Below are 27416 nucleotides of genomic sequence, written 5' to 3' on the forward strand. Positions count from 1 at the left end.
TTATTACCACTGCTCTCTGCGCCTGTTTGTAAAACCAGTTTTCTATCCATATGCATACAATTGCCTCCACACCTATAGACTCTAGTTTGTAAACTAAATGTTTCTGGGTCACAGTATCAAACATTTTGGTAAAATACAGATAAATTATTACCGTATTACCTTTCTGTCCAAGCTCACTTCCTCATAAAATGCCAACAGTCTGGTTTGACAGGAGCGGCTCTTTAAAAAATCCACATTGGTTGTCCCTAATATTACCATTTTCTCTTAAGAATTCCTTAGCATATCTTCCAACACCTTGCAAACTACTGATGTTAGGCTGATCATTTGGCCTGATGAAGGTTTATCTTTCCTAATATAGGGACCCTTTGTAGTTTATGAAATGTTGGCATTACTATGTGGCATGCCTAACTGACACTAATAAAGGTGGTTTTACTTCAAAGTGTTGTGATGAGTTGACAGTATATTTTCTTCTACTGTCATCCCAAACAGCTATTGCTGTTGCACCCTACAACTGTGGATCTTGTCCAGTCTCCTGTGCAATGAAATATGTGCATGATCAATGAGTGGAAGGAATAGTGCCCCGCTATTGATATCAATTGGGAGAACTGGTGTTTTTTTCTTTTTTTTATGATTGTTGGTGTTAGACGGAATTATGCCCCATCATTGGTGTAAGTAAAAAGAACAGCGCCCCATCATTGTTGTCAGTGAAAGGAATTGTGTCCCATCATTAGCATGAGAGGGAGGAATAATATCACATTATTGGTTTCTGTGAAATTAATAGTGTGCTATTATTGGTGTGCTATTATTGGTGTCAGTGGGAGGAGCAGTGCCCCATGGTCGGTGTCAGTGGAAGAAATAGTTCCTTAATGTTGGTATCAGTGGAAGAATAGTGCCCCATCATTGATGTCAGTGAGGGGAATAGTGCCCCATCATTGGTATCAGTGGGAGGAATAGTGCCCCATCATTGGTGTCTGTGGGAGGAATAGTGCCCCATCATTGATGTCAGTGGGAGGAATAGTGCCCCATCATTGATATCAGTGGGAGGAATAGTGCCCCATCATTGGTGTCAGTGGGAGGAATAGTGCCCCATCATTGGTGTCAGTGGGAGGAATAGTGCCCCATCATTGGTGTCAGTGGGAGGAATAGTGCCCCATCATTGATGTCAGTGGGAGGAATAGTGCCCCATTGTTGGTGTCAGTGGGAGGAATAGTGTCCCATCATTGGTGTCAGTGGGAGGAATAGTGCCCCATCATTGGTGTCAGTGGGAGGAATAGTGCCCCATCATTGGTGTCAGTGGGAGGAATAGTGCCCCATCATTGATGTCAGTGGGAGGAATAGTGCCCCTTCATTGATGTCAGTGGGAGGAGCAGTGCCCCATCATTGATGTCAGTGGGAGGAGCAGTGCCCCATCATTGATGTCAGTGGGAGGAATAGTGCCCCATCATTGATGTCAGTGGGAGGAATAGTGCCTCATCATTGGTGTCAGTGGGAGGAATAGTGCCCCATCATTGATGTCAATGTGAGGAATAGTGCCCCATCATTGATGTCAGTGGGAAGAATAGTGCCTCATCATTGATGTCAGTGGGAGGAATAGTGCCCCATCATTGGTGTCAGTGGGAGGAATAGTGCCCCATCATTGGTGTCAGTGGGAGGAATAGTGCCCCATCATTGATGTCAGTGGGAGGAATAGTGCCTCATCATTGATGTCAGTGGGAGGAATAGTGCCCCATCATTGATGTCAGTGGGAGGAGCAGTGCCCCTTCATTGATGTCAGTGGGAGGAGCAGTGCCCCATCATTGATGTCAGTGGGAGGAGCAGTGCCCCATCATTGATATCAGTGGGAGGAATAGTGCCCCATCATTGATGTCAGTGGGAGGAATAGTGCCTCATCATTGGTGTCAGTGGGAGGAATAGTGCCCCATCATTGGTGTCAGTGGGAGGAATAGTGCCCCATCATTGATGTCAATGTGAGGAATAGTGCCCCATCATTGATGTCAGTGGGAGGAATAGTGCCCCATCATTGGTGTCAGTGGGAGGAATAGTGCCCCATCATTGGTGTCAGTGGGAGGAATAGTGCCCCATCATTGATGTCAGTGGGAGGAATAGTGCCCCATCATTGGTGTCAGTGGGAGGAATAGTGCCCCATCATTGGTGTCAGTGGGAGGAATAGTGTCTCATCATTGATGTCAGTGGAAGGAGCAGTGCCCCATCATTGATGTCAGTGGGAGGAATAGTGTCCCATCATTGATGTCAGTGAGAGGAGCAGTGACCCATCATTGATAGAAACATAGAAAAGTGATGGCAAAAAAAGACAGAAAGGTCCATCAAATCTGCCTGTTTTTGTTTTTTTTTTTGGAGGGGAGGGGCAGTTGTTTTTGTTTTTTTGTTTTATAGATCTATGCTTGTCCCAAGCATGTTTGAAGCTATATACTGTTGACTGGCTCACTCCCTCTGCTAAAAGTTTATTCCAAGCATCAACCACTCTCAGCAAAATAATAATTTCTGAGATTAGTTTTAAACTTTCCTCCATTTAGTTTAGGATCATGTCCCCGTGTTCTTTATTTTGGTTTCATGTTGAAAATACTGCCCTCTTGAACCTTATTCACCCCTTGATGTCAGTGTAAACAATATTGCCCCATCATTGATGTCAGTGGGAGGAATAGTGCCCCATCATTGATGTCAGTAGGAGGAATAGTGCCCCATGGTGGGTGTCAGTGAGTTTATATTTGGAGAGGGTGATTGGATAAGTGTCATATTTTTATGTTGTCTTGGTCTTGTGTCTGTGAGACAGGAAATAATTGGGAAACAGACAGCAAAAAAGAGAGAACTTACCCTTCCCTACTTACACATACAAGGGGGCAGGTTTCACACTTTAGGTGCATTAACACACCCACCTTACGTTGTGCTTTACCATGCATTGCATTAGGGCAGGCATGTCCAAAGTCCGGCCCGCGGGCCATTTACGGCCCGGGGGTCGGTTTAATACGGCCCTCCAACAGCCCTCCCTGCCCTGTGTAATGTGGCCCTCCCACGGCCCTCCCTTCTATGGCAGACAGTCTTCTGCTTGAGAGCAGAGGGCAGTGCGCATGCCTGACTGCGGCGCGTTCTCCCTGGTCTGTGTAAATGCGGCTGTCGCACGGCCCTCCCTTCTGTGGCAGACAGTCTTCTGCTTGAGAGCAGTGTGCATGCGTGACTGCGCCGCGCTGGGAGCGACAGAGGGCGGTGATGTCAGGGCCGGGCTTCCAACGTGAAGTGTGTTTCTCTTCCCCTCCCGGCTGCCGAGCAGAGACTTCAGCTCCAGCTACCTTTTTCACCCTTCACATTAGTGCAGGTAAGTTTTTTTTAAATTTATTTTCAATACATTGTGAAAACTCAGCTGTCAGTTGATCTTAATGTTATGAAATGAAAAGTATGTCGTTTGCAATTAACTTGGCATAAAATAATTTATTTGCATTTAATTGTAATGGTTCAAAGAATGTTCGGAAAAATGTTCGGCCCTCCACCATGTTCACTTCATCCAATCTGGCCCTCTTTGAAAAAAGTTTGGACACCCCTGCATTAGGGCAACCCATTGATTTGGAATAGACTGCCAACATACCCCAGCTAGGCCAAAACCACACATTTTCTAGGAGTGGTAGAGATAGAGTTCTGATGTGTGTTGGTTTGTATAGCATTTACCCAGAGAACTAACACTAGAATAAATATAAAATGTTACATTCTGCCAAACAGAACCCGTTATCTCAAACTCTCTGCATGACTATTACTGGAATTTTATACAAGGCAGCTTAAACATTAAGCATCCCTTTAAACAAGGTGTTTATAGGTAGACAATAACTAGGGCACATGGCATTGGTAATAAAAAATCTTTACCTATTACCCAGGAAATAATGAGCAGCTCCATCCAGGAGAAGCACGACGTTTTCATTCTAAAAAGCTGCTTTGCATTATCTGTGATGCTCTCGTTTGGAAGGATCTTGGTGCCTTCGAACCTGTCGGCGGCATTCATCACTAGCAGACCAAGGAATATGGTAAATGAGGCTGCATGGGCTACAAACTTCATGAACGGACCACGCATTATTTTACCAAGCTGTAAAAGATAGGAAAGCGTGTTAACAACAGCACAAGATGCCCCAATAATAACCTGAGATGTATTGAGAAATCCGCTCCACCATTCTGTCATCAATTTGCATGATCAATTCCCATAATCCTGTTCATACAGCCAAAATTGTAGTATTTCAAGTACATGTCAATAAATTTGGGAAGAATATTTAAAAAATATATTTAAAATATATTTTTATTCCATGTGGGTAACCTTATAGTAATCTAAATATATACTTGGTGTGCATCTCTACATTTATAGCAATACAATACAAACTTGTGAACCCTCTCAATACAAAAAAGGCTAACAAACCACAACTTTATAATAAATAAGTGCAATCTGCCATATGAAAAGTGAAACCAAACACTGGAGGGGAATGCTTCATTGCCCTGACGATGCTGATTGGTGGCGAAACGTGTTGGGTAGGGCCTAGCCGGTGATGTCATAGACATGCTGACACTCGAGGTCTTGGTGTCTGCTAATTATGTGCTCCTATACTTCTTATGTTTGTGAGTATATGTCTGCTTATTTTAAATAAAAAATTGTTTTACTATATAACACCATTGCGGACCTTTGATCTCCTCTTTCGGAGGGAATATCCATTTATTGCACAAGAAGATTCCTTCTGGTGTCTGTCACATTATGCTGAAGAGGCGGTGAAAGTATCCTATCCGTGAGATGAGTGCTGAGTACGAGCGCACAAGCGTGTATCGATCTCTGGAAAGTCAGATCAATATTTTTGGTAACAGGCCGATCATTTATTTGGTGGAGGTATCACGTTTGCTCATCACGTTTCAAGATTTGATTGAATCTCTATATGTTGGACTGAACACATTTTCACTTTTCATCTGTCAGGTTTTACTTTTCATATGGCGGATTGCACTTATTTATTATAAAGTTATGGTTTGCTAGCTCTTTTTGTATTGAGAGGGTTGACAAGTGTATATTATATTGCTATAAATGTAGAGATGTGCACCAAGTGTATGTTTAGAACACAATGTAAAATGAATGTGCCTTTTACTTTGTCTGTACAAATACTCCTGATAAATCAATAAAATGTCTGTAAAAAAAAGCTACAAGCACACAGTGGGGGAGATTTACTAAAACTGGAGCACTCAGGATCTGGTGTAGTTGTGCATGGTAGCCAATCAGCTTCTAATTTCTTCTCGTCTTCCCCCCTGCCCGCGCCCCCCTCCCCCCATCCTATCCATCACTACTAACATCACCACCATCAATCCCGCCCCGCAAGCCAAAGTCCTTGGAGTCATTCTGGACTCTAACCTCTCCTTCCAACCTCATGTCAAATCACTTACAAACACATGCAGGCTTCACTTCCGCAATATCGCCAAAATACGCACCTTCCTTACCCCAGACACCACTAAACTACTCGTACACTCCCTGATTATCTCACGCCTTGACTACTGCAACTCCCTCCTTACCGGCCTACCCCAGTGCAGGCTCTCCCCGCTTCAGACCATCCTGAACTCAGCGGCTAGACTCATCCACCTCACCAACCGCTTCACCTCTGCCAGCCCCCTCTCCCTATCCCTCCACTGGCTCCCTATCGCCCAACGCATCAAATTCAAACTACTCACTCTGACCTACAAAGCCATTCAAAACACTGCCCCTAACTACCTCACCGACCTGATTCCCAGGTACCACCCTACCCATACCCATCGATCTTCACAGGACCTCCTTCTATCTTGCTCCCTGGTCTCCCACGCATGACTGCAAGACTTCTCCAGGTCCTCCACCATCCTCTGGAACTCACTACCCCAATCCATCAGACTGTCACCTTCCCTCCTCACCTTCAGGCGCTCCCTGAAAACCCACCTTTTCAGGGAAGCCTACCCCACCCTCACCTAACTGCTGCTCTCCTTCATTCCTCCTACTACTCCATCCCCCACAGCCACTTCCTCCTGTACCACTACCCCCTCCCTCCTAGATTGTAAGCTCGAAAGAGTAGGGCCCTATAACCCCTCGTGTGGTGTTTGTAGTTGCTGTAATGTTTCATGTATTGTCCCCCCCTCTATTGTACAGCGCTGAGCAAACCCTTTGGCGCTATATAAACTCGATATAATAATAATAATAATAATAATAATAATAATTTCAGCTTGTTCAGTTAAGCTTTATCAATAAAATCTGATTGGTTTCTATACAGAACTATTTTGCACTTTCCAGTTTTAGTAAACTGTATTTTTGAACATATATTTTATACATTTGCATTTTTAAAGCAACAAAACATGTATTGCACATACTGTATGTATACCAACGCTCTACAGAGCATAACATGTACTTGTGGTGTAAACGGGTCTAAGCCCTAAACCTAACCATTACCCTAAACCTACTCCAGGCCCTAATGGCCCTTTCACACTATACAATTTAATAGGCCTGCCATTGTTTTTAGTAGATTACACCTTGGCCAAGAAAGTTAAAGTGTTACTAAGCCCAGGACCCTGCATTCACTATATCTGGTCTCCCACAGTACACGGAACATGGAAATGCAATTAGTTTAGTAAATTTAAACTGCTAAATACCTTTTCTCATCAGAAGTTAGAACAGTCTTGTGACTTCAGCAGATCACTGGTTAAAGCTTGTAGGAGGAGTTTTCTTTCTGCTCTAGGAGGATGCAGAACCCCCGACCTCTGTCTGGACCAGGGGCGGACTGACCATTTGGAAACTCGGGCACTGCCCGAGGGCCTGGGGTCAGTAGGGGGCCCCATGAGATGTCACTGGTACCTTTTTCATAGGCTTTTTTGAGTTTGGGCAAGGACACAGGGGCCCCATGATCCCCTATTGCCTGGGGGCCCCATGAGTTGTCAGTCTGCCCCTGGTCTGGACAGTGCTGATTGGCCCTGTGTTGATCACATGCACCCTCCCAAAAAAAAAAAAACCTCTGTTGCAATACACACCAAACTGAGCATGTGCATGTAACTATACAGACTGATTTTACTGTTGTGGGTTTAGTAACACTTTCATTTCATTTTTGATGTATCAATGCTCATTAAAGGGTATATTGATAGGAATGGCGGTGCACACCATGACAACGCACATGCCTAAAGATGCAGAGGTGTGGCGTCTTGGATCCTGCTGGGGCCAGGGGGGGGGATAAAATGAGCGCCTGGGGGCCTTTGGCCCTTAAACCCAGAATGAGAGAATGTGATTGGGACTATTGGCCCTATCAGAGTAAAACATTCTGGATTTGTTCTTGAGTTCTGAAATAATAATTAGTTCATCCATCTAACAGAAACATTGTAATGCATATGGTATAGTTACAGATCTTTGCTTTTAATAGTGGATCACAGCCAACGGCTGTTTGTTTTTGATGGATGCATTTACATGAGCCTTCTGTGATTGTTATATTTAAATGCAGAGAAATTAATTGGGGAAACATTGCACTTACAGCCAGGTGTTTATGTTCAGCAGGATATCTGTACAAATCAATGGCAGGCTGATGCTGTCTGTTGCTGTTTGCATTTAATCGCTCAAAAAGTGATGACGTGCTGCCAGGGACAGTTTGCTTCCAGGGCCGCTCATCTGTCCCTGACTGCTCCATGTACAACTTGTACAGGCTGAGTGGCCGCGGGCTGAACACAAACACCTGGCCATACACACCACAGAAATACACTGAATTAGACAGTCTACAGCCTTGGATGGCTGTGTGAATGAGCCCCTGGTGTACCTGCGTTTACACACTTTCACATTCTCTGTCCTGGAACACACACATTTCTTTTTTCTGAAACCTGAATGCATACAAGCAAATGCACAGTTTGCTAATTACCATTTAAAATCATTACCTGCATTAACCACTTCCAGTCCGGGCACTTTTACCCCCTTCCTGTCCAGGCCAATGTTCAGCTTTCAGCATTATCACACTTTGAATGACAATTGCGCGGTCATGCAACACTGTACCCATATGAATTTTTTTAGCATTTTTTTGAGACAGATAAAACTTTATTTTGGTGGTATTTATTCACCACTGGGATTTTTTTTTTGCTATATAAATGAAAAAGTCCAAATTTTTTTTTTTAAAAGTGTTTTTCATAAAAACTTTTGCAAATAAATAATCTTTCTTCATAAATCGTGTCCAAAATTTATTCAATAATCTTTTTAGTAAAACAAATAACCCAAATTAGTTTATAACCAAAAATTATAATTCTTCAAAAAATGTTTTAAATTTTTATTTTATTTATTTATATTATTATTTATATGGGTTTTTTTTTTAACATACTTTCACCCTAGCAGTACAGTGTCATGATAGTGACACTGTACTACTTGTGGGGGGTGATGAAGATTTTTTTTTTACACCCATAAAGTCTGTAAAAGCAATCATTTCTTCTCCTGTGAGGCTGCATTCTTGCAGCCATTGAGAAATACCGTGTGAGCTGTAATTGGTCACAGCTTGTCACATGGTAAAACGCTGTTGTGAATAGTGCTCATTCACAGATTTCACACATAGTAAGCAATGGTGTCAGGAAGTGACATCTTGCTTATACCTATTCATGTGATCACTGATTGGCCAATCAGTGATCACATGATCGGGGCCTCACACAGAGGTCCCGTACAGCAATCGGTGTTCCGCTGTGTACTCCAGACACAGCCGGCACCGGATCCTAGGGAGCGCGCACAGTCCAAAATGGTGGGTGCCGTTTATGAACGGCAACCCACCCCTGCACTTTCACCGTCCGACCGTTTATATACGGACGGGAAGTGGTTAACATGCTCTTAGACATGCCCTGTAAATACATGTATGTCACTGTCAGTGTGAATGAGGCTTCATCAGCCCATAGATTGCTGGTTGAACTAAAAAAAAGCTGACCTGATTCACCCATTCACTTCGAGCGTGTGGATGGGGGAATATTGTCAGTAGTGTTTTTAAATTGATGTAATTAAGATATGTTAATACTTTTAACATTTTTATTGTGCCTATCCCGCCCTCTGCTAATTCTGGTATCCTCTACTTTTCCAGCCACTCCATCCCCCACAGTGACTACCTACTGTACCACTCACCCCGCCCTCCTAGATTGTAAGCTCCAAGGAGCAGGGCCCTCAAATTCCTCTTGTATTGAACTGTATTGTCTCCCACTAATGTAAAGCGCTGAGCAAACTGTTGTAACCATAAATTATTATACAAATCCTGTATAATAATAATAATAATAATAATTGTGTGTATATTTGACCATAAATGTGCTACTGGTCAGATCAACAGGTGCAAATAAAGTAAAAAATGCTTAAAAAAGAAAACTAATGCAGCCATCACATCTAAGAATTGGTAGGCTTCAATATATGACATTTTTATTTTTGGGTTTAATACCACTTTAAGCACCCTAAACATCTTTTATTGTTTGTTGCATAATAGTTTAGATAATAGTGGCATGCAGCAATTTTGATACGTACAGATCGGTTTGCTCATTTCAACTAATAACCTGACATGATACAGGGCTGATATAAGGTGGCTATAGTCTGGCTTCCCCCTAGCAAGCTAATTACCATGGCAACCGTCAGGATGTTAGCTGGGGTAGTTAGATCCTGAGAGCTATTGAAACATCAGCAATTTATTTACATACAAATTATAAAAGTAAAGATACATATTTTCACCTGCAGGAATCATGCTGCCACCTGGCTCCTATTAAGTCTGCATTTTAAAAAACATCAGAATTAACATATTCATGGAGACGGGATTTTATTTAAAGGAAACCTGCCATGAAAGTAAAATGTCTGCTGACCTGAAAATACTAATTGTCTGGATGTCTTTGGCTTTAGACAATGACTCAGAAATGAAGTTGGAACTCCTGATCTATATACTTTGGTCTAGGTCAGCACTGGATTAGTTTGATGGCCAGGCAACCAGCACTGACAGAGGCAATGATCAACAATAGTGGTGAGCAGGGGCGGACTGACCATTTGGAAACTCGGACACGGCCCGAGGGCCCGGGGTCAGTAGGGGGCCCCATGAGATGCCCTGGTACCTTTTTCATAGGCTTTTTTGAGTTTGGGCAAGGACACAGGGGCCCCATGATCCATGAGTTGTCAGTCCGCCCCTGGTGGTGAGCATGGGTTGGACTGAACCCAAAATCATTCCCACCAAATCAGTACCCAGTCATTCACTGCCAGGGCATTCCCTGCCCTTCATCTGCACATAACAAAGGGGTGGAGTTGCTTGTGATATCATTGACGTAATATATCCATATTTGGCCACATATAGCCATGTTGCCATATTAGCTCAATGACAGAACCTAAGTTTGGGCCAAACCCATTCTCATCCCCAGTCAGCAATGAGAAATGTGGAATGGCTCTCACACTTGTGAATGGATATACAGGAAGTAGCATTCTGTGCACTACAAGTACCAGCATTCATGTCCCTGAGGAAACTCATCCCTGCCCTCTCAACCTCTGTTTATCCAGACAATTGTCAGCAACAACAGACAATAAGAGCAGAGAATAAGCTGGGGTGGGCTACTTGTCTAAAAATAGTACAAGTTATGGCAAATAACAGACCAAAAGTAAGAGATTGAGAGGGATGTATAAAGGTCTCACTTTTATGATCCACATTTCATTGAGTTGGACCTGGGGGTGGGGGTGGGGGTGGTATACATTGATGGGGGTTAGCAAAGCTTCCAGTGCAACTATTATTATGAAGGTAACTGGAGAGTGTGGAGTGCACCACATTATTATTATACAGGATTTATTCAGCGCCAACAGTTTGCTCAGCGCTTTACAATTTAACGGGAGACAATACAGCAACAATACAGTTCAATACAAGAGGGATAGGAGGGCCTGATCCTTGGAGCTTACAATCTAAGAGGGAGGAGCTAGTGGTAGAAAAGGTAATAACTGTGGGGGATGGATTGGTAGGAGGAATAGAAGATTTGTTTGTTAGCTGAGGGCAGGATAGGCTTCCCTGAAGAGATAGGATTTCAGAGATCACCTAAAAGTGAGCAGAGTAGGCGATAGTCTGATAAATTGGGGTAGAGAGTTCCAGAGGGTGGGGGAAGCTCTGGAGATGAGCATGGGAGGAGGAGACAAGGGAGCTAGAGAGCAGGAGGTTGTGCGAGGAGCAGAGAGTACGGTTTGGGTGATATTTGGACACAAGATTGGTGATGTAATTTGGGGCAGAGTTATAAATGGCTTTAACAAAACAGATAGACCTGTTTCAGTTTCTGTTCCAGAGTGAAATGGAAACTGGAGGGATCTGCCCCTAATGAACATATGAATCATGTAGGTTTCCATGCAGGGTCCTGTACATAGATATCTGAAGATATCTGAGAGCCCTCAGTCCTGATGCAAGCAGTGGGCTGGCTCTTTCAAGGAATTATGTAAACTCTGAAATGCCTTGATGAGCACATGTGAGTCTAGAGGAGTGGGCTTGTAGTCTGAATTCTCCACAGCAGGTGACACTCAAATGCAGCGGCAATGCAAACTGGAGGAAGTTGAAAGAAAATAAGTTCCTCTATGATTTCCTCGGCCACATCAAGGCAGGCAGTCAATTGAATGCTTGTGCCCCATATGACTCTGGTGGCCATCTTGGGTCAAGCAGAGTCTATTTAAGACCCTGACCCCTGAGTTTGGCGCACGTTATGCAAGTGGCTAGTGTAGGGACAGGTTCCCCATCTGTCAGAGACAGTTCTAGGTGATAGAGAAAGGTTGCAGAGGAGAAGGGAGAGAGCAGGAACCACGTCTACCTCTACAGGAAGCTTCCCCTTTGGGTTAGACTGGCCAGGCCCCATTCCGCTCCTTGTGGAAGACACTATTGGCATCTCCAGGACTTTACACCTCTGTCTCACTGCTGTGTGATTGTAAGTGGCACTGGATGGGCAAACCTCCCCGCCAAAGCTGTTTGTACTTGCCAAATTTCTTTTACAATATGTTGCTTTTGACAAATTGGGACTCTGTATGCTTACTGCCTGCCATACCATGCTGCACCTCCCCCCCACAAGTATTCCTAGGTAAACTGTATATACATGCAGACTGCCCTAAGTAACGCTTGCATGATGCTGAACGTCCAGGATTGAAAGAAATAAAATCCAGTAATGGAAGGGGCAGTCCAAGGACTGCCAGGCTCGGGAGGGAATAAATTAGATGAGGCTGGACTTCCTCCAGTCTGGAAAAGAGATGGGCTTTATCTGACCTGCTGCAGCTTCTAATGCACATTGTGAGAAGTTCACAGTGTAGAATGAAATCAGAGAAAACATTTTCAGTACAGGAGAGGAATCTGTACAACTATGCAAGACTAAAGGGAAGGCTGAAGTTCATATTTAACTATGTTCAAGAGCTATGGATGACTAAAGTGTCTTCTTATACAATGTTTCTGAGAATTTCAGATGCCTGCATCGCCTGCCATGCACTGTATTTCCTTCTTTGGACAACCTTTGTCAGTTCTGTAGAAATATGCAGCAGAAGTAACTACAATGCTCAGCAAAGAATGAGGCATCCTACACAACTGTAAGTATTGAATGTGAAAATTCTTCAGGTGGCTGCAGTTCTTGAACAGAGTGAAGATTGGAGGAATGAACCCCAGAAGGGTCTGTATAAATACCTTACTTTTACAGGATTTTTGACATTGTTTAACCTCTTGACAGCGGCTATAGGGTGGGCCTTAACGCCAAGTGGCCACATTTATGTGGCCCTGTTAAAACTACTTATTGTGCTGAGAGCGCACTCCCTGCTCGCTCCCAGCACAGTAGCAGGTGATGGTTGGTAAGATCCCAATGCATACTTGCGATCAGGAGCTTTCTGATCATGTGACCACCTCCAGGCTTTTAGGACCCTTAAAGGGCCAGGAGACAGTCAGCGACAAAGGGATACCTTGGCAAGAAACTAGCTTTATTGCTCTATTACGTTTAGTGCCTTTAAGCTCATATCATCGTGGATTCATGGTGTCTTGGTGGCTTCTTGGATTTATTTTCAACTAGGAAGGACATTTAGGACGGAATATTCCACCAAAAACATTAGCTCTAGCATGCATACTAGTCCTTAATCTTTATCACAATATTACAATCTGCAGACAATGCAGTAATTGCCTTACCTTGCTGCATGGGGCAAACCAGTAAACCATGGCAAGAAACGGGAGCCCAAATGCGACAGCCAAAACAACCAGAAATTTTACAGCTGTGGTCTGCTGTCTCAGGCCTGATAGATTTTCATACCAGATTGATAGAAGTTGCTGCTGACAGTTCGGATGAGCTACAAACTTAAAAGAAGACACAAGTGAATGGATATTTTGGAGTTTTTACTTCTTTACAACACAGTATATAAACAGACATCAAACTGTGTTAATTAGATTTTGCAGGTGCTACAGTGAGCCTGGGGCAAGTGACATTGAAAGGTGGAGTGTAATGGTGTCATCACACTGCGCCCACTCTACTTCTGTCATTGTAAACCAGAGCACAAGAACACTACAGTCACACATCAAAATGTACCATTACTACTCACTTGAGGACACACACACATCCTAATTTTAGGAATTCTCACAAGCATAACTGATATAAACATGGGGACCTCATAAAAATACAAGCATGTTTTTAGAATTATATATATATATTTTTTTTAATTGCATTGCGCTTCTGTTTTTAATACCAAAATATTGCTTAAACAGTTTACAATTCATATAAAGATATACATACAGTTGCAAGAAAAAGTATGTGAACCCCTTGGGATTATGTGGAGTTTTACATGAGTTGGGCATAAAATGTGCTCTGAACGTCATTTAAGTCACAACAATAGAAGAACACAGTCTGCTGAACATAATACTACACAAACATTAGATGTTGCCATGGTTTAATTGCACATAACATGTAAACATTCACAGTGCAGGGAGGAAAAAGTATGTGAACCTTTGGACTTAATAACTGGTTGACCCTTCTTTGGCAGCAATAACCTCAACCAAACGTTTCCTGTAGTTGCAGATCAGACCTGCACAACGATCTGGAGTAATTTTGGACCACTCTTCTTCACAAAACTGTTTCAGTGTAGCAATATTCTTGGGATGTCTGGTGTGAATCGCTCTCTTAAGGTCATGCCACAGCATTTCAATCGGGTTGAGGTCAGGACTCTGACTGGGCCACACCAGAAGGCGTATTCTGTGCTGTTACAGCCATTGTTTTGTTGAATTACTTGTATGCTTTGGGTCATTGTCCTGTTGCATCACCCATCCTCTGCGGAGCTTCATTTGGCGGACAGATGGTCGTACGTTTTCCTGCAAAATGTCTTGATAAACTCTGGAATTCATTTTCCCATCAATGACAACAATCCGTCCAGGCCCTGAGGCAGCAAAGCAGCCCCAAACCATGATGCTCCCTCCGCCATGTTTTACAGTGGGGATGAGGTTTTGATGTTGGTGTGCTGTGCCTTTTTTTCTCCACACATAGTGTTGTGTGTTCTTCCCAAACAACTCAATCTTGGTTTCATCTGTCCACAGTATATTTTGCCAGTAGTGCTGTGGAACATCCAGGTGCTCTTTTGCAAACTTCAAACATGCTGCAATATTCTTTTTGGACAGCAATGGCTTCCTCCGTGGTGTCCTCCCATGTACTCCATTCTTGTTTAATGTTTTCCTATTGTAGATGTGTCAACAAAAATGTTAGCATGTGCCAGAGATTTCTGTAGGTCTTTAGCTGACACTCTGGGATTCTTCTTTACCTCATGCAGCATTCTGCGCTGTGCTCTTGCAGTCATTTTTACAGGACGACCACGCCTAGGGAGAGTAGCAACAGTGCTAATCTTTCTCCATTTGTAGACAGTCTGTCTTACCGTGGACACTTGAACATCAAGGCTTTTGGAGATACTTTTGTAACCCTTTCCAGCTTCATGCAAGTCAACAATTCTTGATCGTAGGTCTTCTGAGAGCTCTTTTCTGCGAGGCATGGTTCACATCAGACAATGCTTCTTGAAACCAGTAAACCCAAAACAGGTGTGTGTTTTTTAAGGGCAGGACAGCTGTCAGCAACACATCCAATATCATCACACTGATTGGAGTCAAGGTTGGCTCAGTCCTGGCTCCAATTAGCTCTGGGAGAAGTCATTAAGCTAGGGCCTCACATACGTTTTCCTCCCTGCACTGTGAATGTTTACATGTTATATGCAATTAAACCATGGCAACATCTAATGTTTGTGTAGTATTATGTTCAGCAGACTGTGTTCTTCTATTGTTGTGACTTAGATGACGTTCAGAGCATATTTTATGCCCAACTCATGCAAAACTCCACGTAATTCCAAGGGGTTCACAAACTTTTTCTTGCAACGGTACAACACAAAGGTTTTGACTATTGCCACCAGATTCCAGCCATCATGTTTACCAAATTAAGCGAGCTATCACTTTGTAGTGAAAGTTCTGCTTATCCTCCTTCTTACTCTAACAAGATTGGTGTCTTTCTCGGATCAGGTATGCTGTTCTGACAGGTACCCACTCCTACTTTAAGCCATCATCAGAGTTAACATTAGCTCCCCCCCCCAGGCTGCCTGCAACCGCCTGGAACATATTACATGTCACAGGAGGTTGCAGGACGAGTGTGAAAGAGCCATGAAATCTTGCACATGCTCAGTGTAAAACCAGATGTGAGACATTAGGAAATTAAATATGAGCGTGACAGTGTGCAGTGCTACTTGATAAATATTGATTGAAAAAATGAATAGCATAGTCTACACATACATGTGTCCCTCATCCAAAAGTGAACATTACATATAAATGCAGATGATTGGTGCAAAAAATAACAAGTGACAGTACTGGCCGCAAGAAAACAACTATAAAGTGTTAGTGACACAAGTGAATAATCAAATGCTGATAAATGGAAACAGTGATTTAGTCCCAAATGCTAACTCCAAAAAAGTATGAACAACTCAATCCAAAAACTGACTCAGTTCCACGGAAAAAAAAAAAAAAAAAAAAAATATATATATATATATATATATATATATATATCTCAATATCAATAAATTAAAAATAAAAAATAAAAATAGTTCCCAAAGACAAATTCCTAAAAAACAGTGAATCTTCAGTGCATGTATAATAAAGGATAGTGAGCGCTCCTAAAACAGCTGCTAAAACACCAAAAAGGTACCAATAAAAAACCTTCAATATAAATAACAAGATAGAGGTGTAGCGCTAAAAGATAAATAATGATATAAAATATAAATAATATATAGTAATCAATAAAACTCATATGCATATGATACAGAGAATGTCCACATGTGAAGTTCACATATAAATAATTAAATGCTTATAAATCCCAGGATAAACTCAGCAGCAGACTGACTTGTGACTCCAATCAATAGTTAAAGTGCGCACTCACCGGAAGCACATGAATAATGCGCATATAATATAAACCCTCAAGGTAAACAGGATATTCAGGTGAACCTTTATTCTATGGTGCAGTCATCAAGTCGTTGGGAATAGTAAAGAAATCTGCTGGATCCTGAAGTCCCCTTAACGATGGATTAGGTGCTCAGCCTGTCTACCTCCCTCTGATGAAGTGCCATTGCACGAAAGGCCTCAGGAGGAACCAGACAGCACGTGACATCATCGCTGCCTGGAGCTAGGAGGAAGCGTGGTGGCCATTTTAACTGAGGGTTAGTAATCTATATGTGGATGTTACTATACCCTGCTGTATTTACTGATACTTTAATAAAAAAAATATTGAACCTACTACACTATGGGCACCTGTTTTGTGGCTCCTTCATGGAGCTATTAAGCCTACAGGTTACCCCAGAGATACAAGTGTGACCAGAGGAAAAGGAGCCCTGTACTCAGGCTGAGCACCTAATGCATCCTTAAGGGGACCTCTGGATCCAGCAGATTTCTTTACTATTCCCAACGACTTGATGACTGCACCATAGAAGAAAAGTTCACATGAATATCCTGTTTACCTTGAGGGTTTATATTATATGCGCATTATCCATGCGCTTCCGGTGAGTGCGCACTTTAACTATTGATCGGAGTCACAAGTCAATCTGCTGCTGAGTTTATCCTGGGATTTATAAGCATTGAATTATTTATATGTGAACTTCACATGTGGACATTCTTTGTATCATATGCATATGAGTTTTATTGATTACTATATATTATTTATATTTTATATCATTATTTATCTTTTAGCGCTACACCTCTATCTTGTTATTTAATCTTCAGTGCATGCCGTGACACATCCCGTGCTGCAAACATATACGAAATAATGCTCCACCGGCTAGCATGTGCGCTCTCTGGATATGACGTCACCATGCTTCCGTCCAGGATGGAAGCGTGGTGACGTCATATCCAGTACGGACAGCAGCCGCCATCTTGGTACTCCCATTCACATACACCTCCGTGCAGTTTTTTTTACTGCAAGAATTTTGCTTATGTTGGTCTAAGGACCTATTTTAAATGTAAGTAGGAATTTGTAGATGCTATTTGTAATACAGTTTATGGCATATTACACTATGGGAGTCTTCTTGCTTACATCTTCTATGTGAGATACTGGGGATGACAGAGGTCTGCGGCCATTGCTGGAGCATCCTTGTGAGTGTTTGTCGGCGCCATTGGAGAGGACCGGTGGCTCTTTGATTGTACCAAGGATCGATTCCCTGAAAATTATCGTTTGAGGCTTTCTATGATGTGTGACCCCTTGTGGGTCGAATTTTGAAGGTGAGCGCGCATGCTAGCCAGTGGAGGATTATTTCGTATATGTTTGCAGCACGGGATGTGTCACAGCATGCACTGAAGATTCACTGTGTTTTTTTGGAATTTTTCTTTGGGACTATTTTTATTTTTTATTTTTATATATACATATATATATATATATATATATATATATATATTTATATAAAATGATGAACAACTCAATTCAAAAAGTGACTCAGTCCCACAAAATATATATATATATATATATACATATATATATTGTTCATCATTTTTTGGATTGAGCATTTGGGACTAAGTCACTGTTTCCATATATCACCCTTTGATTATTCACTTGTGTCACTAGCACTTTATAGCCTTTTTTCTGCAGCCAGTACTGTCACTTTTTATTTTTTGCACTAGTCATCTGCGTTTATATGTTATGTTCACTTTCGGATGATGGACACATGTATGTGTAGTCTATGCTATTCATTTTTTCACTCAATATTTATCAAGTAGCACAGCACCCTGTCACGGTCATATTGATTTTTCACTATTTTGGAAAATAGTTAGGTGTCTGCGGCCACTTTATTTGGTTTTCGCTATTTTTGGGGTTACTTGGGGTAGGAAGGTAGCACTGGAGGATCGTCTCTATACTATTAGGAAATGAAAGCCTGCTCCAACATCCAAGATGGTGGTGCCCAACGAAGGATCGCTCCAGTGACAACACTACTGGACTCCTGGGTTCAAAGTTGACTTTTTGCTAAAATTCAACAGATACAGTAATTGTAGCTGCTGATTTTTAATTTTTTAAAACAGAACCAAAATTCCTCTTTTAAAATCACACACCAGATACTGAATGGACAAGGTGGAGATCATGACATCAACACCCTGCCTCGTTACCACATCCAATTTGTGAACGTTTTGCAGTCCTTAAGAAGATGCAAAGTTTTCTCTGAATGGTGCCCAAAAGGGCAACCTTGTTCACTAAGTAGCAGAGCAGCTGCTCGGCAAGGAACCTGGAAGCCGGCGACAACCACTGCTATTGCAGTGTCTTCTACAGCGATATCCAGCTTTCTATGCCTGCTATGATGTATGCACACTTACAGTGGTCCAAGCTGGACTAATGTAGCTATGCAAAAATAGGCAAACCTGGAATTCAGCTTTCATCCTTTGATCGAGGTTCAGCAGCCAGCAGCCTTATATTAAAGCTTATGGGTGGAACTGCAGCTTTCTGTCATATTATTCTGCATGCCCCCCACTCCAGTGTGTTAGGCGTCATTCTCACTTGAGTTGAGTGCCTTTGGCTGTTTTTTTGAGTCTTCACTGAGCATTCATACTGGCATTTTTGCATGTGTTTCTGGCTTGAGCATGTTTTTTAGGTTCTCCCATTAAAATCTACTGGGGCCAAAACACATGAATCTGGCCCAAAAAAAAAGCTCATGAACACTTCTAAGCAAGAAGCTGTAAGCAACTCTACACTTAGGTGTGAATGAGCACCATTGAATATAATGGAAAACCTAGTGTCGAGAATTGAAGTACTTCTCGTAAAGCTTAACATCTCACTTCAAAATGTTCAGGCTTGAAAAGGGTCTTAGGTTGAAACTGCAGTGAGCACAGAGAGTGGGTGATGCTTGAACTTTGGCTCAGATTAGAAGTTAGCTACAATGGCAATAAGATGCAGAAGAAGAGTTAGATTGAAAGTTTTAGTCATGTTCAGCAGCTTGGCAGTTTCAATGGCTTTACTTGTTTGATGTGGATATACTTTTAGTATTACCTATCAATACTTACACACACAGTTACATTTTACACCTACCTTTTTAACTTCATACTTAATAGCGAGTTTTAAGCGACAGAGGCTGGGCCGGCCATTAGCATCTGTGCTGCTGCAGTTCGAGTCTACATCACCATTTAAAATGGCTTCTACCTCCTCTGTGTTTCTGCACAAATCAAGAAGCCCAACAACAAAGTCCTTGCATTGCATAGACAATTTTTTGTAGTCATTCTAAAAAACATGTAAAACATATTGAAGAGGTGATACAAAATAGTCAGAAAAAAAACAGAGGCCTTCATCAAAGCTTCCTCCCATCCTGTGTCAAGTCCCTTAATAGAGGGTTTTAGTGTGTAGGACAGTTATATGGATCACTTAAACACTTGCTGAGGATTGACAAGTGAAGGATTCTACACCACAGCATAATAACAGAGCAATCAATCAAGCGTCCCTGGGTCAGTATTTACTGCATTGAGACACATTTTAAATGATATTTTTTCCAGTTGAGACGTCATAACCATAACTGTTCTGTAAGTGAATAAGATCTTCAAACCAAGAATATAACCTATTTCCTGATTATTTCCAATAGCTCTGTTATTGTTAACCAAAAATATCAATTTAGCAATTCACACTATTTAGCTAAGTCTACTGCTTGCATGCATATAGTAAAGAAGTTATATAGTTTATACAACCAACGTCTGCCACCCCTTTTTGGACCACTGGCAGACATGCCAAGCTAAATGTGGGCTATGCAGAATTCTAACCCTGTATATAGGCAACCTTCCAATTTCAGTGTAAATAAATATAAAAAAAGATTTATATCTAACACTGGCACATTAGCAGAATTCATCAGTGATTGAACAAGGCAATTACTGTGACTTCTACTGATAGGATAAAAAATATTTTTATTTGCTTACTGAGATGAAAAATTGTCAGCAGTGTTAGAATACATTCCTCTTGACGGACTTTGGTCTTTTACTAACCTAATGTAACCCACTGTATTCTCAAACACAAGTAAAATGTGTGTTAGCTGTGGATAGAAACAATTGAGTACTGTCCATGATACCATCATACACAGTCAGGCCATTAGATACCACCGAGTATGTTCTGACCCAAGAGACAGAGATAAACATCTCGGGACACTAGCAGACACCTTCCATAAGAAAGGTTAAAAGGACAAAACTATCAAGACCAGCATAAACACAGCCTTGAGAACCCGAAGGGAAAATCTACTTCAGTACAAAGAGAAAAAAACAAACAACCGTGTACCTCTAGTAACCACATACAACCCAGCACTAGAAGGGATAAGAAAAATAATCAAAGATTTACAACCCATCATAACAGAGGATGGAACTCTGAAAGAAATATTCCAGCAAACCCCAATACTGGCCTTCAGACAACCCCCCAACCTCAGAAATAAACTAATCAGTAGCAAACTTCCTTCTGATTATGATGTCACAAATAATGGAAGCAAACCCTGCAATAAGAAACACTGCAAGCTGTGCAACCAAATCAATCCATCAAAAAGTGTCAGACACTCAAAAGGGATCTTCAATATCTCCGGATCATACAGCTGCACCTCCAGAAATGTTGTGTACCTTATCCAGTGCAGAAAATGCAGCAAAGGATCTTATGTTGGTGAAACAGGACAGAAGTTGCAAACAAGGATGAATTTGCACAGACATACCATCAAGGAACATAAAGAAGATGACCTCTGCACACCTGTAGGACACCATTTCACACAACCAGGCCACAATATGGAAGACCTCAATGTTTTGGTTCTGAAAGGAAAATTCAAATCTATCCAGGAAAGAAAAACATTTGAACTAAGAATGATAATTCTATTTGACACAAAAGATAACGGCCTTAACTTGGACATGGGATTCCTCAACCATTATCCGACAGCTTTATGACTATCTATTAGCTGAAGCTTGACCCTCTGTGTGAGTGTAGTATCCCCCCCCCCTCTCCCCCTCGCTTTTGATGTATCTTATCTGTAGCCTTTTTTTTTTCTCAATCCCTTCTAACATTCTGCTTAAACTTTGTGATTTGTAATAGTACTGTTTGGACTTTGAAGAAGGGGACATACCCCGAAAGCTTGTCCTCAAAATTGTATGTTAGTGCAAATAAAAAAGTATCACGGACAGTACTCAATTGTTTCTGTCGCAAATGCACTAATACGGCTACAATCACCTCAAGCAGCTGTGGATAGAGAAAGAAAAGGCTAGAGGTTTATATAGCTTTCTGAGTCTTTGTTAGTAGGATTAAGCTTCACATCCCATTCTGGTGATGCTAGAAACCGAAGGGAAAAGTTGTCACCTGAACTTGAAATGAGGGGAAATATCCCAATGTAGAGACCTATTCCAAATACCCAAGCTCAAAGCTAATGTGTCCCCTCACTTTTCTTGGGGCCCATGTCAACGGGCTTTTGTTTGTATGAGAACCACTTCTCCCCCAAAGCATGGGAGTCAATGGGATTGCAAAAGCAGCATGAAACAGGTTAATGTAGCTTGGAAGGAGGTCAAATACATCTGCTAATGAACTGTTATAGATATAAAAAGCATCTCAAACTGATCTGAAATGCAAGCAGAATGTCTACTGACACAAGCCCAAATCCTGTTCGCACAGTGCCATATTCTATCTCTGGGGCATGAAGGAGGTAAACTCAGACATAGGTAAACCTGAGAGAGGTTCTAATCATTCCCCATACTATTCTCCAAAAAACCCTTAAGACCACTTCAATACCACTTTATGCTGGTATTTGATTAAAACACATTGCTATTTGTATTTAGTAAACTAAAAATGAGTTAAGACTAGCTTCATACCTGTACAGTGCGTTAACATGTGTTTGTATTGAATGGGCTGCCAATGCACGCTAGAGCATCTGTGACCCTTTCTTAGTAACACAATACACAGTAATGCATAGTAGTGTGCCACCTTTTGCTGCAGCATGAGGCACTTTCAGTACTCGCACATTGTGCACTACTGAGCGTTATAGTAACATGTGCGGCAATGTGCCTACTACCACAATGCATGGGTGTGAAGCCTGCCATATAGTTTATTATAAACAAACATGCCCAACATTCATATCAAACCCTAGAATGCTTTTATGCTGGCTGACCTCTATGCAGATCTAAAAATACGAGGGGCGTTCAAGTCAAACTGCTACTTTTAAGTTTATATAATAAAAGAACAAATTTCAAGGAGTGGAAACTGCATTTATTTTTCGACATACTCCCCTGTTACATTTGTACACTTATCCCATCATTTAACTAATGCCTAGAAAACTTCAGCATAGAAAGATTTGTCAGTATGCTTGAACCAACCTAGGACAGCTTGCTTCACTTCGCCATCAGTGCTAAAATGCTGACCTCTGAGGAACTCTTTTACCGCTGGTTCACATATCCGCATTCCTGGGGGTTGTGTTTTGCGTGGGCATGAGAACCCATTCATGTGAATGGACTCGCGTGCCCCGGGACACACAGGGAAGAAGTCCCTGCACTTCTTCTGAAAACGCAGCCTACACGGGAACCTCGGTTCCCAGTACGGTTGCTATTTCCAGTGCGGGTGGCGTGCCATTAGAAATAATGGCACCCGTCCGCAGGTCCGCATTCTTCTGTGTGGTTGGTGTGACTGCACGGATTTTTTTCCCGATCTGCAGCGGCACCACCCGCACAGATGTGAACCTAGCCTTAGGGGTTCAAACAGGTGTAAATCACTCAGAGCGAGGTTCGGGCTGTAAGGGGAATATATTCCATCTGAGTTGTGTTAATGTGTGTTGAGCAGTATGAGCTCGTGCGTTGTCCCGGAGAAATGATGCCATCCAGAAAATCCTGGCCTTCCCTGTCAAAACGCTCCTTCAGTGAAGTGCAGACTTCAACTCTTCTGTGTTCTTCTCAAAAGCGGAAAGCTGTCTTGGTACCATTTCGAAAATGCAAATGTTTGTGAATGATTGTGTTCACCATTCTCACAGAAAGATTCTTCCCTTGTGCAATTTCACAACAGGCTATGCATTGGTTATCCAGAATCAGGCGTTCAACGTGCTGATTGTTCACAGGAATGACTGCTGTGGGCTGAGAACCATCGCAGCTTGAATTCTCACTGCCGGACATATGGCCATCTTTAAAATGTATACAACATTCAAATATCTTACTGTGGCTGGGTGTCTCATCACCATACTGTGCTTGAAGCCTTCTGTAGATATCCGCGGGTTTTGCACTTTCATTCACAAGAAACTTCATCACCACATGCTGTTCCATGCATGCCTAATGGTCTCTGGAATGACAGTGCGCCCCCTATCAGTAATAGGTCACACTTTCCACTTACTACTGCATGTAATACCACCACACTAGCATCCCTTTTTAGTTGCGGTTTGACTTGAACTTTCCTCGTATATATGAATTATATAGTGTTTATTCAAATATTACATGTATTTTTAAAGCTGAAATAGAAGGAAAGATGAAATAACTCCGAACTGACATATCTACAAAATAATTGCAATCCTGTATTTGATACAGATAAGGGGGTTCTTCAAAAAGTTTCCATACTTTATTAAACTCTATTTAGTAGGAAAAAGAGCAGAAACTTTTTGAAGACTCGTACAAAGGTTGTGGAGCTCCCTGCAGTCTATATTGCAGGTGCGTAGTAGAGATGCCTACATCCCAAGCCTGGCTTCACAGAGTCAAAACGATTTTGGTAGGTAATACACTTTCCATATACACATTGATACTGAGCACTTAGGGTTCAGCTACATTTCTATGAAATGTAAGACCATTTTTTCCTAGAACTGTTTTACAACACCTTCAGTTTTATTTGTGCTCACGCATCATTCTTTGTTTTACTATATCATATATTTATTTTACTTGTTCTTTGAAAACTTGTCAGACAGGAGGTTCTGTCACCAGTGCACTTTGCCAGTAACATAATTGCTAAAATTCATGGGACATTATCAAATAGAGTCAATTACTTCTTGCTTGAACTTGTGGTATATTGCTACCTCTTCAGCCACTGAGCAGTGGTGATGCACCTTCTACTAGTGATAATCTAATCTGAATTTCAGTGATTCAGGAAATTGTCAGTCTGACATGTCCCTAACTCCAACATGTGGAACCAGAACAGCACTGGCTTGTGGTTCACAATGGGCACTCAGTAATTGATTGTATTTATAAGGCCCATAGTCAATACCACCATATTAATGTTATGTATGTAGCACTACCCCTTAGGAGTCACTGAGTCTTGGGTCCCCCTAAAATTCTGCACAGCCAGGTAACACACGTTTTCCACACTTTGCATACAGGAGTCATTAAACAGTCCTTGAGCTTGGTTTTATGATTTTATTAAGGGGTTTAGAACTTGGATGGGGTCTAGAGATATATGGGATGCCCGAGGAACTGCAGAACTTTGAGGACAAACTCCTTAGCAACTATGTACAAAAATGTGGATAGCAACAGTCTCTCTTTAAGGGGTATTAAATCCCCTTCAGTGTACCTCCACAGACCCTGGATGATTCCTCCTCTTCACCCAGTTGCCTTGAGGGTATCCCTGGGCAAGGGGCCCAGAAGCTGCCAATTTAAAGCAACAGTCCCAGATGAGAAGCTATTTAGGTTTTCCACCTGACTGCCCTCTCCCCTTATCTGGTCGAGGAAGTGCAAGAGTACTCACACTGTCCTTTCCTGTTAGCTTGATGGGTTGGTGGCTGCCTTCAGGCCTTTCACTGGGCTGACTCCTTCCCTGCTGCTCCTCCCTAGGAGACGGTGACACAGTGGAGATCCTCTTCTCCAGCAACTGCCCGTAGCTAGGCACCCTCCCAGGCTTCCAACTCCAGCTCCTCATGCCATCTTCCACCTTATACTAACTCACTCTGCTCCCAGACTCTGTGATACTTAAGGGTTGCCTTGGTCACCACACCCAGCCTCCTGCCCAGGGATTGGCCAAGGTTCCTCAAGCATGCAGATCTGAGCCTCCTCCCCTTCTCTGTCCCTCCTCCAGAAAGCTCTCAGGTTTCTGGAGAGGTGGGGGGGCTCCAGAAGCTCTGACCTTCAGAACCTTCCTAGCCTGTCCTAAACTGAACTCCCTCCTGACCCACAGGCTGACTCATCCCTGGCTGCTACTCAGCCTCTAACTAACAAAAATCCCACCTAGCTAAGCTAGAGGGCGTTACATGTAAAATACCAAGTATATGCAAGATTATGTAATCGGTTTGTTCAGGATCTTCTTCTGTTGGTGGTGGATAGTAGCATGAGATTGACATGGCAAAAGAAATAGTCATTTTTCCACTGTCTGTGCTAGTCCTGATAGTAAAGTCTGTGATTTTTACTGTACCTAAAATAAATCACAGGGAGTACCTTGGATTACTTGAGAACAGGGTTTCTCAACTAGGGTTCCTTCAGAGGTTTCTCAGGATTCCTTGAGCAATAAGCAATTTCTGCCTCTCAGTAGAGTACCCACTGTCACTAGTGATCTTTTATCTATCTGTAAGGAAGGGGGGATTCTTCCCAATTACCACAAATATAAAATAATTTTTTCACAGTGACCATCACACTCATGTACTATGAGCTGGCTATATAATAATTATTACCAGGGCTTCCCTGAATCCAGTTTTTTCAAGGGTTCCTCCATGTTAAAAAAGGTTGAGAAAGGCTTCTTTAGAATGTGCAATTTTACCTTCAGGGAGGAGGTTGGGTAAGACTGAGCTGGTGTGCCTGAAAGTCTAAATGACCACAACAAAATTGCTCCTTGGTACGCAATGGACCTTTGTTTTTTTTTGCGCCCTCACTTAGCTTACACTATATTGACAATGAATTGGTAGATGTGGTACTTTTGTATTTTACTGTATTTGGTGTCAAATACTCATGAGATATTTAATATATTGCTACCAACCATGTTATGTTTATCTTAGTTCATAAAAGCATGCCTGTAGGGCTGAAATAAATCATAGCTCACAGGATGGGTAGAATGTGATGAACAGACCTCAGACCAGTGCAGTTTAGTCAAAATATAACTAATACTATAATATTAATTATAAAAGAAACCTTTAGAGAGGATGCGTCCACCAAAAACTGACCAAATGCTGCCAATTGACCCTTTTTTGCTTCTCTGTGGTTCACATGGTGTCAGTTCTTTGCTCCTTGCCACTTTCAAGTATAACTTGCCTCCTGCAGAAGGGACAGACCCAGTGCTAGTACTACTTTACCTTTCCATTAAATCAAATATACTAAAATTACATGTAGGGAGAGGCTGATGCAAGGAAAAGTAAGTCACTGGGATCTTTCTGGAATCCTCAAAATAAGTAAGTAAAAAAAAAAAAAAAATCAGCTAAATATTTTGTTTGTTGGCATCCATATAAGGTTTTGGTGTTTTGTGTGGTTTAGCCCTCTAAGGTGTCAGGAATTAGTAAATCATTTCCTGGGAGATGATATCACTATCTCCTAATTCATAAATTATCGTTATATTAAATGATATAAAGCAAAAATAATCCATACAATGGTAAGAGTTTCCATAGACACTGGAGGGCAGTTGGTCTTACCAAGCGGGGACCAGTCATGATTAGTCTATGTAGAAAGGAGATGAAAGGTGAAAGACATGCTAAATAGATTTCCAGGGTGAGTTTATCAATGAGAAAACAAGAGAGCCTAGACAAGGTCTTTAAACCTTTCAATTACAATTCCTTCTACAAAGCTTAGTCTGATGGTATCTACAGGGGGGTGTCATATCCATAGGCCTATTATGCAATGTAACTGAAAATAGATCATGTAACATCACTGGCCTTAACTATGCAGGCAATGTTTAGTTATACTAGCCACATATGAAACATACAAGATGCATAAGAATACCTTCTTGCTACTGCTTCTGTAGTAAACCAGGGGATTAATACTACTGATAAAAGCTGTACACATGTCTGTATCAAGGAAGGAGGCACTTGTAAGCAGTTGGTGTCAGATGAGGCTACGCCAGTA

General features: G+C 41.9%; 1 protein-coding gene across 1 annotated transcript in view; it reads right to left on the reverse strand.

Annotated features, from left to right (window-relative positions):
• TRPC6 (transient receptor potential cation channel subfamily C member 6) overlaps nt 1-27416 on the reverse strand; it is a 287084-nt gene that overhangs the window by 84153 nt on the left and 175515 nt on the right. The window contains exons 3-5 of the mRNA XM_089687255.1: nt 19507-19695; nt 13125-13289; nt 3871-4087 (exon numbers count right to left, since the gene is read on the reverse strand). Coding sequence (XP_089543381.1) covers nt 3871-4087; nt 13125-13289; nt 19507-19695 — 571 coding nt within the window. The remainder of the gene's footprint in view (nt 1-3870; nt 4088-13124; nt 13290-19506; nt 19696-27416) is intronic.

The sequence above is a fragment of the Staurois parvus genome, unplaced genomic scaffold, assembly GCF_062004578.1.
Source record: "Staurois parvus isolate SC_StPar_1 unplaced genomic scaffold, SC_StPar_1.0 ptg000422l, whole genome shotgun sequence".
Classification (NCBI taxonomy): Eukaryota; Metazoa; Chordata; class Amphibia; order Anura; family Ranidae; genus Staurois; species Staurois parvus.